Source organism: Magallana gigas, chromosome 2 (genome assembly GCF_963853765.1).
Source record: "Magallana gigas chromosome 2, xbMagGiga1.1, whole genome shotgun sequence".
Classification (NCBI taxonomy): Eukaryota; Metazoa; Mollusca; class Bivalvia; order Ostreida; family Ostreidae; genus Magallana; species Magallana gigas.
Genome location: NC_088854.1, coordinates 15,534,852 through 15,548,309, shown reverse-complemented (window position 1 = coordinate 15,548,309; position 13,458 = coordinate 15,534,852). Strand labels below are relative to the sequence as shown.

The 13,458-nt window shown below is 36.4% G+C and overlaps 1 protein-coding gene across 2 annotated transcripts; it reads right to left on the bottom strand.

Annotated features, from left to right (window-relative positions):
• Window positions 1–684: 684 nt before the first annotated feature.
• Window positions 685–13,119, bottom strand: LOC105334363 (monocarboxylate transporter 9). 2 transcript variants are annotated; one of them, XM_066075226.1, is made up of 7 exons: window positions 12,924–13,119; window positions 5,329–5,652; window positions 5,086–5,229; window positions 3,930–4,982; window positions 3,530–3,817; window positions 3,317–3,442; window positions 685–3,206 (listed from the first exon to the last, which is right to left on the bottom strand). In XM_066075226.1, exons 2-7 carry the CDS (start codon window positions 5,591–5,593, stop codon window positions 2,995–2,997), a joined length of 2,088 nt encoding a protein of 695 aa, XP_065931298.1. In that variant the 5' UTR covers window positions 5,594–5,652; window positions 12,924–13,119; the 3' UTR covers window positions 685–2,994. The 2 variants fall into 2 exon arrangements, with proteins under 2 accessions (XP_065931298.1, XP_011436090.2); XM_011437788.4 differs by lacking the exon at window positions 12,924–13,119 and adding an exon at window positions 8,914–9,184.
• Between the last annotated feature and the right edge of the window lie 339 nt (window positions 13,120–13,458).

The following is a 13,458-nucleotide window of genomic DNA, read 5'->3' as shown; positions in this document are numbered from 1 at the left end:
CTAGAAGGTCATTTTAAATCAATACTTCTTATGCAAAATATGAAATGAAAAAGAAATACGGTCACCGATTTTTTTTTAAATTTTGATTGGCCGATTAAAGTTGATGTAACCAAGGATTAACTTTTAACTTTCAAATACATTTGAAAATACCGGTAGTGCATGTTGATTTAATAACAATGTGTCATTTTTTTCACCCCATGCAAATGCACACAATACGTTGCACGATGCTATTGTTTCAGTACATCATGCTGATTCTGGTGGCTTTTAAGTGCATACGTGAAACCTCGGTCTAAGGGGAGGAAGTTCTAAAGTACGCTTACAAACAAACATCGGGCGGCAGTCATGCTGTTTACAAATGGTGTCCTCTGACAACTTTCATCTACTCAACGATGTACATTGTTATAAAAGCCCATCCTTAGAACACTGTTGCTTTGAGACACAAGTTAAAAGACCCTCTATTAATTTTCGTTGAACTTGCATGGGCTGATTTGCTCAGTTGAGTTAGATTTTGGAAATCCCCAATGATTAATGAAAATTTTCTGAAGTTTGTACTTTGTTATTTTGAAAAAAAGCACTATATCTAATATTATCATGAAAAACAAATCACAAATACATCGCAAGATGTAAATTCCACGACTGTCATTTATTTCATGTACACTAAATTCGTAAATAATAAAAACCCTATTTTTCTTTGTAGAACTTTTAATATATATGGCAACAGATATGATGTACACAATAAACAAGTTGAAATTGCATCACAAAGTGACATCATATTATACAAAACACAGAAACTAGAGTTCGACCAATTCATTTCATCACCCATGTATCTCTATCTTACAGAGTGCACATTTATGGCGTCAAAGTCAAAAACATTTTCTATTCCTTTTAACCTTTTAAAAACCTGTTCTTTCTACACTCGTCCACATATCAGCAAGATCCAGCTGGAATCAGGATTGTTACATTTAAAAACCTTGGAAAAAGTGACACTCACTTGTGAAGAACAATAAAAAATCAGTAAAAAATATCTATTTCATTAAAAAGCAAACATGGGCGGACCCATTATCCAGATTTGATAAAAATTCTATAATATAATCGTATCTAAAGAGTCAGATTGAAATAAAAAAAAAATAATAAAATTGACACCCCTGGATCCGCCCCATAATGCTCCTGGGTCCTTCACATTGTGCGTAACACATCGTTCATATGATACTTTCACATTGATAAATGTGTTTTAAAAGTTCATGTATTTTTATGATTTTATTATAACACAAGTACAATAAAACAAATTATAAATGCCCTATATATTTTTTTTGACTTTAAAGTCAGCTATATATACATTTATATAACTGAGGGGACAAGCTCATACTTTTGTACACTCATCTACACAGAAAAAATTCACACGTATCACAAATTATAATACATTTTTACGTTTAAAGGGGTTTATGGAAAATAGGTTAATATACATTAACACTCTCACAGTTTTGGATCCGCCACTTAAAAACTATCACTCACAACCGTCAAGGTCACCAAAGCTCTTTTTCATATGATACTGACCAGCAAATTTATGAACAAGAGAAGTACTAAATGAACATTGAATACAATCAGGGTGTCAAACGCTAAAAACGAGAAGCAGCTGTTGTTATTCATTCTAGTGACAAAATCTTGTAATACTTTTGTAACGATCACCCTGACAAAGCAAACCAAACTGCATATAATACATAACAATAATATCATTTTTTTTCCCAACGGGGGTAGGCAGAAGACAAAACAAATGAAATTTCTGCGCCCGTCTTTATCAAACCATTAAGGTACAATATACACATAATGCGGGTTATATCTTTGAAAAAAAAAAGACATCGTACAAAACGTATTATATCATGATTAAACATAAAAGAAGAAAGTCTTCGAAATCACATAAGAAACTTTCCTTCGTATTAACCTAGTAAAAACTAATGTTAGAGACATAAACAATATTTTTTTCTTAATAAAAAAGTGTTAACAAAGTGTTAAAATCAATCACGATGATATAGGACTTGAATCGAGTTCTTCGTTACACAGTTGATCATGAGCAGACATTTTATGCAAGAAAGTTGAGATAATTAATGTGTATTGCACATGATTATATGCAAAGGCACTTGAACTTGTCCAAATCAGTTCCTTGTCTCATCCCCTGCTTAACAATCAGGTCTCTTTGGAATACTAGAGAGCAAACTTAACAAACAAGTGATTGAGAGTAGCACTAGACTGTACTAACATTATGCACGCATTCAAAAAGGTAGGAGCACTGTGTGTTTTTGTATACATAAATAGATTTTTAATCTTTTCTCCTATTATACTATAAAACAATATCATTAGCCATTCAATTGTCCAACAAAGTAAATGAAACAAAAAACGATCATAGATAATATAGATATATCTATATCTCTACTAATTAATCGAAGTTTGCCATTATCAGTTTCGAAGCGTAAAAATATATCAATCAAATCTGCCATTATACAAGAAAGTTTGATCATGTAACAAAAAAACCTTCAACATAGGAGAGTAGTTCTATTAATAGCACTCCAAACTGGCATACATAGAGCACCTTGTAGGTGCTCGGACTCCAACACACACGGTGAAATAGTTCAAAGCGTTCACCCTTAATTTCTGAGATCCTTTATAAGCAGTGACGACTCGTCTCTAGCCCAACAGACAGATCAACTTTGTTGATGTGGCACTTGACGTTGTCGGACACTTCTCTCACACGGTACAATCGCATGAACAGGAACAACACAAAATTTGTACAACGTTCAACGCACAACATTAAAAAATAGTGTTATTTTTCTTTCTGTTATTGTTTTCTGACCACAAGGTCACAGAAAAAAATCCTTCAAAGCAGACGGCCTGTCCCGCAGTCGCAACGTTCAGCACCAAAAATCCCTGCACATTTAGTCTTTAGAGTGTTTCAGTTTTATTAAACAAACTATAAAAAAAAAATTTAAAAAGACACTCTGCCTACATTCTAGTGTCAGGCAGTTTCACCTGTTCAATCATCTCCAACTCGGAATTCATAGGATAATCCACCATTTCTTCCTCATCAAAATGTGAGTGAACGTCACGTGGTTTCAGCATCGGCATGAAGCAGCCGAGAACCCCCGCGAAAGTTAGCAACGACCCTGACAGGTAGAACACAGAGTCAATGCTTCCGGTGCAACCCATGATCCGACCTATAAAACAACAAAAACGTTGGTCAGTGAGTTTGTTAATTCTTTATTAAAACACAAATCGGAATCTTGATCACTCAGATCACATGAAGCATAATTTTAAGGCGGCTTACCGGCTATTGGTGATCCTGCAATAGATGCTATTCCCTGAAACAGCAGGAGTAATCCAAATGATGACGTCAATCGATCTAATCCAATCAAATCCACAAGGACAATGGAGCGTAGAGAGAGGAATCCGGCTGAAAATAAGAGAGAAATGAATAAAGTCTGATTCTTTAACGGCCAAGCAAACACTTTCGATTGTTTCATCATTAGTAATTTCTCACCTGTAAAAAATCCAAAACCAACAGCAAAAATTGTCATCTGTGCATTTCCGTCAAGGAAAGGACAGACTACAGTGACAAGTCCCGCCAAAACCATTGACCCGTTGTTAATAAAATAGGTGTTTGACCATGGGCGATCGGCCACCCAGCCAATCAAAACACGACCTATTGTTGTGGAAATACCCAGGATTGAGAGAATGAATGTGCTATCGTCTGAAAATTCAGCCTCTGCTTTTCCTTTCATCATATTCATCATCTTCATCGGAACAAAGAAATACGGAATAAAGAACCCTGAAAGGAGAAAAATAGTTTATATAAACATCGCTATACAACTTTATTATTAATTTAATTTACTTGAACACTGAGGTACGAATTTGGGGCTACATGCAGCCGCTGCACTCACCTAACATGCTAAGAAAGCTGGTAAATGCGTAGAGGACAAACGCCTTTTCTTTCAATAAGCTGAGATCAAACAGATTGGAGACGTAGAGGCACCATCCGGGGATTTCCCGCTGTGAGGAGTATTCCTCAATCTCATCAATGGTAACCTCCCCGGCGAATCTGACGCTCGAGTTCAATGACGTCATCAAACTTTCCGGGGACAGATAGGTATTGGCGCTACTTCTGACGCTGCTCGAGCTACGCCCCAGGTAATGAGTTTGTTTAATGGATTTTGGATCCAAAAGATTGCTGCTTTCTTCGTTATTACGACTGACAAAACTGGACTGTCTGGATAAGGCGCTCTCTTCTTTCTCCAACATTTCCATCAAGTTCTCGGGAGCAGGAGTATCAGGAACGATGTTTCCACTTCCGTTTCCGCTATCTCTTCTGCGTTCAAAATCACGTTTTCTGCGGGTTGATCTCACGGGAGTGGAAGTCAGGTCTTTCTTTTCCTGCACAGGCGTTGTTGGTACACTTTCCACAATGTTGATTATCATATTGTTGTTATACCCCACTGGAGTTATGATTAAACTGTTTTTACTGCGATTCAGGCTTCCCGAGCTAAATCCCAGTTCTTTTTTCAGTCTGTTTATGTATGATACACTTTTATTTCTCAAGTCAATTTTATCAATTTTAATAAGCCTGTTGTCCTTAGTAATAATACAGTTGTCCAGCGATCCATTAGAGATCGTCCTCTGTCGTTCCTTCTCAGCAATGAGGGCTTTCATGATGGAGCCACGGGTTACTATTCCCCTTTTCATGCGTTTTTTAGAGACCGATGCAATGGGTCTAAATAGAGCTCCGCATACAGCACAATTTAACACTATACCGGCAACGATCACCAAACTCTGTTTCCAACTGTACTCTTCCAGGAGTTTTTTGTTGATTTGTGAGAATAGCACGGCCCCAATCCCAGAGCCACAGACAGCTATTCCTGTTGCGAAGGCCCTCTTCCGTTCAAACCAGTAGCCAATGATGACAATGGAAGGCAGATAAATCAACCCCATTCCAATTCCTGAAAATACAGAGGACATACATCTGTGAGTTCTTTGACTTCAGCGTACGCAAAAGGTACACATTGAGAGCAATGACATTTACTTTGATAGTACTGTACCAACCTCCCACGACTCCGTACAGGAACATCAGCACTTCTATGGACGGGGCCAGTGTGCTCACAAGGAAACCAAGAGCTGTCACGATACTTCCAAGGATGGTGACCTTTCTACACCCAAACTTGTTGGCGAGCGCACTAACCAACGGACCTGGAAAAGGCGAATCAATTATAAAGAAACCGCGTATCTCATAAAAACACATCGTTAATTATTTAAAAGAAAATCAGAATGAGGTCGCCGTCCCCTTACCTGCAAGTAAATAGCACCCCACCAGCAGGGATCCCACCAGCACACTTTTTGACTCGTCCTCTCCATAATAGTCTATAATGTTCTGAACATATATCCCAAAAGTGAAGCAGATCCCGTCCACGATCACGTTACACACGAATGCTCCAAACACGATCACCCAACCCCAGCCTCCATCCGGGCATCTGGACTTGGCCCGGGGTTCGGGCTCGGGCTCAATCTCAATGTCTTTGTCACTAATATTGTCTAAAAATTTGGTGCCCGTCATTTTCCAGGTAACTATTGGTTGACTGCGTCAACCAGTTGTCACATTACATCATCAACAGCCTGCAAAGAGAAGTGGATATGATAAGGAGATGCCAGATACAGCGTCTAATCTATAGCCTAACTGTACTCGACGTTAAAGGGATTAATGTGGGACAACCTGTACTCTGTTCCCGCGCTGCTGTTGCAGTCAACTTTGACAGAGCGGGGTGTTTCTATTCACTTGACAGAATGGTGTTAACTGTTTTATATTAATTGTCTTCACATATTACGTTGTAAACCATAAAACTGTTCTGTATGTACGGAAATTGTAACTTGGAATACGAATTAAATTAAATGTTCATATATTCTCTAATTACATACGAGGTTAACGCCCACTCACTGGCCCATTAAAAATTTTAAATTATTTAAACCATAACTAATAAAACATTATCACACAGGATGCGTACAAAGCCAAGACAGAAATTGATTATTCAAACATTTGATCAAGCGCATTTTTAAGGCATATGTATATGACCTCTAAAAAATTTACTAAATAAATACATCACTAAATGTTATATCATTAAATAATATGTTTGCATTTTTTGAGTTTTTTTTATAAATATGTAAATATAAAATAAAAAAGTCAATGCTACTAATTTTTTTTTTTTTAAAACACATGCATACATTATGATGCTGTTGTTTATCTCTAAGCCCACGAAAAATATTGTCCTATCACTCCGAGCACTTTAACATGTATTTTAATTACATAATCCGCTTAACCACACACAAATGCTGCTAGGTTTATTTTAAATCTCCTTTTGCTTCACAGAAATGTAGAGCGTATATTTTGTGACAGAAACGACTACCAGTGCTTATTATTAAATCTTTAGTGTCTCGACATTGACCGAATGCAGAAAATGTTCCGCCTGATGAGCGCGTGATCGTTCACTACCGCATATAATTGTAACATGTACAAAAGCTTGGCCATATGGTTGTTAAGAAGAGTGGATAGTGCTCGCGCTAATTCACGAAAATGACATGACGTCAGAAAGTCTAGTTTAATGAAGGTTGTTATCATCACACCTGCTTTTATTGACTCTGATTATTTACACGACAACAACAGCACCAAAAACAACAACACAACACAAAAAAAAGAAACTCCGAAATAGTACCAAGATAGACTACAGAACTTTGAAAACATATTTTTCGTATCATTAATATTGTACCAAAATCACAAACACATATCATGTTATGTTCTGTATAAATATTTCGTTGAGGCTTATCATTCACCAGAACGTGTATCAAACTCTTTCTTTTTTTATAAACTCTAATCTGCAACATCAGAAGAGATAGGTACAAAAACAAATTTTACATCCATCGACAAAAAATCGTACGATATATATGTAATTTATATCATTTGTATTTCGATTTACAACTTGGCGACCTCATATGGTTCACATTCTCATAAATCATGTGCCGAATAAATAAATCTGAGCCGTGTCGAAAAAATTATATATCAAGGCGCTTTGACTCTTAATGAATGTCAGAAAGAAGGCTAACACAGAGATATACCATCACTACCACCAATTTTCTCTTATTTCTCCGAAACCGTACCACACAACGACTTTAGCGGCCCGAAACTTATGACAATCCGGGAAACCCGTGATGAAATATTACTAACATAAATGGTTGAGTGGGTTTACATGCACTCTCTCAGACTGTCGTTCAGTTGCAACTACCCCCAAAATTGATTACTAGTACCTACCCCACTTTTTTCCTGTAGGAGAATAACCGGCCAATGCTTAGGGTTAGGTAAATATAAAAGCGGTCAGCTAGAGGCTGCTTATCAAAAATTAAACAAATGTGTGTGTGTATGTACGAGTGTCGAATCACCTCTACGGTCATACACCTTTTTGGCATATGCATGTTTAGAGAGAGAGAGAGAGAGAGAGAGAGAGAGAGAGAGAGAGGCGTACGATTTTTTTCCAATTCGGAACATTGACAGTTATTTGGCGCCAACTATATCCGATTGCGTGGTCTATGTAGCGGCAGGCAAGCAAGTGTTGACAGCTAGTGGGTCTAAACACACTGGAATGTTTTGGGGGGGGGGGGGGGTTTGGGGGGGGGGGGTTGATATGACAAAGTGTACAAGTCCTGTGGCTCTATGTCCGACGGTGTGAGTCAATAGTAGACTATTGTCTGTTCCAGTTTTTTTTCGGCTTCTCTGACGTTGGTTTATACACTTCGATCGTTGTTAGTCCACAAATCAGCATGTATTAGGGGTAAACATCATGTCCTGGAAAAAGGTGTGACGCCACCGAATATAAAATTACACAACCATGTACAGAGTTTGACCCAGGATTGATAACAGTTTCAATTGTGTCAAGGTCTGATTTTTTTTAAACATCAATCTCTCTGTGCTTACTTTTTCCAGTGACCCATTTGAAATTTTATCTTTAGATAGAAAGAAATGCCCAAAGAAGTTCCGTCTCCAGTTTTGATCGATAAATGACGGACTATTGACATCAACAGCTGTTCAGAAATGGAAAACTCGGTCGTTACTGAGTAAATGACCAGTCGTTAACATTATCTGACCACAAGTCATAACACACGCGGCTTCCTGCAGATCTACTGATTGTTCTGGGGCAAATAAATCGATTTACCTATCCCTTCAGTATCCACGTCACTGGACATCAAATTGCATGCCAGTATGACCCATCATAAGAAGCTAAACTCAAGTTACTTGAAAACATATGTATTCTTATAATGCAGAAGACGAGGCTTAAGAATCTTTTAAAAAGTTATATTAATAGCCCTAGCTCATGTTGAAATTATGATTCGAATTTTTCTGTTTATAAAACAAAAACTTATTCTCTCTTTATTTTTATTTGTAACTAGAAAACCAAAATCTTAATTAAAATCAGCATCAACTGTAGACCTTACAGCGAAACCTGTGCATAATGTGTGGCTTGATCCCGTTTATGGTGTAAAAGCGAACATCCCTTCGGGTGCCCCCTTACCAACAAATGTAGATTGCTGTTCTACATTTTGCAGCACTTTTTGGGAAAAAAATCATTTAACAGTACATTTCATATGTATAGTTTACACTTTTTACAATAAAAGATAGAATCTTTGTCGTTTATATCCACGAGTAATACGGCAGGCCACGTAACAAGGCCGGTGTGCTCTACATTATCGAAGGCCCTCCAAGGGGGAAACTCCGTTAAAAGTTGATTAATAAGCGATTGCCGCGAAATTTTCACTGAAATCGATTTAAAATGGTACAGAAAAAGTTTCTTGTTAACATAAAAAAGAATTCATATCTCCAGTTGAAGAACTTACACTTTTACGACGCCTTCCACTGACCTTACCACTTTAACAGGTACACATCGCGTGGTTATCCATTATCCAACATTTTTGTCATCGTTTAGTTTATTTCACTGTTTTTTTTCCTTCACACAAAACACATCAACTAAGGTAAAACCAGTTCACTATGTGAAACGATCGCTTGACAATATCTGTTTCATTTTCTCCCTAGTCAAGTCGGAACGACTTCCATCTTGTTGTTTTTCGTTGTTCGTATAAAAGAAATCGGGTCACCGCTTCTCTCCCTGCGAAGGGCAAGGTCTTTACGTGTAGCGGTCCGACAATTAGACAAAGAATATTGTGGTTTTCACAATTCTTAACAGTTTGTTATCTCTTTATCTACTAAAAGTTTAAAAGGGGACGGGTTTTAATAAATTTATAGGCAAATCTGCATTTACCAAACGCTCAGTACTTTGAACTATGAATAACACTGTATCTATAGGTCTATTAGATCTATACGCTGTCACTGCGACGATATGTATGTTTGATAACATTTAGATTTGCCATAAAAAAGGACAACAAAATCGTCAAAATATGGAAAAGACACATATTATCATATGTCGCCATTTCAACCTGGTGGTGAAATAGCCAGGAAAGAAAATTTGTAGACAAGCTACTTAATTAATTCAAACAAACAAATCACTGATCGGATTTGTTACAACCTACAGTGTTGTATGATATGAGTATTTATTGTCTTTGGTTTCAATGGACTACAGAATATTAAGGACTACATTTTACCTTCACACTATAGTTACTGTTAGGACTTCAGCTATCTTTAAATAACGCATGACATAAATTCATCCGGAAAACCTCTTATGAAGGCAATTTCAAGAGATTCCTTTACGTTATTTATAGTTGCTGATGTTAGCAAATTGAAATATATCAGTTGTTACACGAAACCTCGATAAATATCTACTTATCATTTGCTCAAATAAGTAAAACGACACGGTTATATATTCAGAACAAAAGCTTTTGTGTTCCCTTTAAATATTCGACATTTATTTCAGCTTCATGCCCCCTCAAGTGCCTCAACAGGCGCCTTTGATCCGTGAGTCATAAGACCTTGACCTTTCCTTCTGCAGCCATTGCATTATATATCAATCTGAGGCACTAGAGAGGGAAATATTTTGTTTGTTCAAATGTACTGCGCAAAATATACATGTACTTCACGCGAAATTTCATATTTAAAAGTGACAGAACACTGATTTCTTACGTTTAAACAATCATTCCTATTTTCTGTCAGGTTTTAAACGACTGTGCGTCTATATTTAATTTGACTATGCGTAAAAAAAACAAACTTGAACAGAAAAGATCGAGACAAAGACGTTGGACACCAAACCGCCTGATCAGCTAAAAAAAGAAGTATTCATCAACGACCCTTTGCCCCCAATTCAAGGCCAGCAAATGCCCGTCTCCAGAATTTTTTTTATATCAAAACCCGATCAGCCTGAAAGGATGGCAGGTGACATGAAAAGCAAAGCTTTTGTGTTACCTGAGGTAATCAGTGCGACAAACGATATTTTCACTCTATGTAAGGTACAGATACGCGGTCAGCCAGAGGTAGTGGAAACGGAAAATGCCGAGTGTGCGATATTTCTCAAATAGCATTGGTAACTTTGATGAGAGAGAGAGAGACAGAGGGGGGGGGGGGGGGGATAGGGTTGTTAACTACACAAAATTAACCTTTCTACAGACCAACTCTATTATCTAAAAAATTGAACACATCACAATTTTTCCAACAGATCAAACCTGGTTTAGAAATCTGTACCCATGCAAATTCATTTCCCCCAAATCAACCGAAAAACAGAATTTACGGAGTAAAGAAATAGAATAGCAGATTTATATGAACAAGTTTGTTAAAGAGATGGTCCTTCCATTTCCTCAAACCAAACTTTGAAGTAAAAAGTACCACAGTAAATCCTAAAGAAAAAAATATGGCGCATAAGACAAAGGCGCTGCAACATGTATACATGTAATGGTGGCTGAGAATGGCGGGGGAAGATGATGTTGACGCGCATCTCTAGTTATCTAATGTCGCTACATTATAAATGCCATCGGAATCAAAAACAACAGGAAATAATCACAGAAAACTTTAATAAGAATTTAAATTAACACATCCCCCTCCTTTTTATTTTAAGCCGAGACTCTTCAAGAACCGTTTATGTTCGCTCCCATGTTGCAATAGGATGGAATCACGATTCAAGAATATCTCTTTCCTAACAAATAGATAACAGATTAAGGAAATAAGTACAACTAATAATACCCCTTATCTTAATAAAGGTAAAATAATGAACAAGAAATATTCATAATTACATTTTACAGAGAATGGCAACAAATTAATAACGATACATGTATCATGTTATTTCTATAACTATAAGCTACACGTAATTTAGTCACCGTAGCGGTGGTCAGGAAAGTTTGACAAGACAAAGGTTATAATCACAATATGAAACATACAGAGCAGACATATTGTCTCCACACTGTGCACTGCCAAAGACCTCTCAGTTCTTACTCTCACACAGTGACCAGTGCATATAAGTTAATCACAAACACACACTGAAGTGTTGCAGTAAGACGTAATAAGCAAGAGATGCATGATTGCAATGTGCTTTTGCACATTTTTAATGAAAATGTGCCTCTCTTGAAAATCCAATGTACGATCATAAAAATTCAATCTGCAAACTACGAGACATTGCTTTTGAAAAGATTCTTGGCCCCACCGCCACCATCGGACAGCTTGAAATTTCTATTAACTCAGTTATCAGCTCATATCAATGAAAGATAATTGCATATATTTTAAGTAAAACCCAAGGTTCGAGACTGAAAATTACTTGAGAAAAGTTAGTGACGGCGGGACCTGATCTGTCAACTTTTATGACTTAATTCTCATCAATCACAAAATGAATTGAACTAGTCATTAATCTTAATGCCCTAATGTTTGTTGAAAATTCAAAATCTCTAAACAAAAATGCTTTTTAAAATTTAAGAATAAATTATATATGAATATCGAGCTTAGTTAAGCAATAATATACTGCCGATCTAAAATGCTACTGAAATTAATTAAACCATCAGAAAATAAAATTAAAAAAAAAAAGATTCCGTATTACTCAAAACCAATAATAACTCCCATCACCTCAGAAATATTAATTGATTGCAACTGTCAACTTTAAAAGTGCATTAAGAAACAAACTGAAGTTTGTTAATTAGTGTTAGAAAAAGTTGTTGTTAGATGGCAATCTCAATGCAAATTCAAATATGAACAGGAAACTTCTAAAAAGAAAGCAGTTACCAATCGCTCAAATAGCGGAACTTATCTGTGGGGAATAGCTAAAAAGCTATTACAGTGTACCAAAATTATCACATGTAGTTATCCTTGATACCGACATTATGTAGAGTTTAATTTTTGTTTCTTTATCAGAGGCTGCGAACAAGAGCAGATCATTTCGTCTACAGCAGCTTTAAAAACCTTTGTATTTTAAATAAATTATGATAATTAACGGAAAATGGGGAAAACTCTCCCCAAATTAAATTCCTTTTAAGATATTTCTACTAAATGACATCATGTTGGAAATGACAAGTGGGTTCTATGAACAATTACAAATATACATGTCATATCAAACAAACTGTCATACTTTTCAAATCATCTATAAATCTAAGCAAATCCTGCTAATCGCAGCACATTTTTTACTCTCCGTTGCCATTATAATATTTCAAACAGTGCATAAATTAATACATTACAGGAAACACCATTCATTTGCAGTTTTTCTCCTAAAACTACCAGTTTTATAGCATGACAGTTTGCAAGCTAAAAAGAGTTTTGCAGATTTGGTACATAAATCCATTTAGCCATTGAAAAAAACATAAAATACCGGTCGACTACCTATACATAGAACATCGTTATGAACGATCAGCTGAGAATATACGCGAGAACAAAGAATTCATTGAAATGACCTCTAAAAGACAAAAACTGACAAAAAATGGCTTACCTCTCACATGAAGAAGGTCTCTCAGTGTGTAGTATATTCACACATCCTATTAATTGTACTGGGTTTCATTTTTGTACGGTGTAAATCCCGACCGACACTCTCAACAACCCTTGCCGATCAGCTGTTCTAGCTCCGGTGAAATCTGGAGGGCTTACGCAGAAATCAGCAATTTGATTGGTTGACACCACTACGTAATTTGACCTTGTTATTTATAGTACCTGAAATCGCATGTTGGTGAGAATAAAATTCTGCAAAAATCGAAAATTGCATTTTCATTCAAATTTAGTATGTATGTTTTATAAAGCATATCTGAGAAGGTGCAATGAGCTTGCAGGTCCGATTATTTTCTGAATGCATGCCATAGCACTATGCTTCTCTTTGCAAAGGACACCGGGTTTCGCCATTGTTGGCTGATATAAATAGAAACGGCTTTTTCACAGATATGATTAGATATACAGTGTTATCAATATTCAGAATTTCTACGTATTTATTAATGCTTGTCTAAACAAATATATATACAAAAATATGAATATTT

Bases quoted from the DNA above. Each gene is read 5' to 3' on its own strand.
- LOC105334363 (XM_066075226.1), bottom strand. From the start codon at position 5,593: ATGACGGGCACCAAATTTTTAGACAATATTAGTGACAAAGACATTGAG. The intron at 5,230-5,328 runs GTAAGGGGACGG...CGCCTTTTCCAG, and splicing joins GGGGTGCTATTTACTTGCAG to GTCCGTTGGTTAGTGCGCTC. The intron at 3,818-3,929 runs GTGAGTGCAGCG...TTCTCCTTTCAG, and splicing joins CAGCTTTCTTAGCATGTTAG to GGTTCTTTATTCCGTATTTC.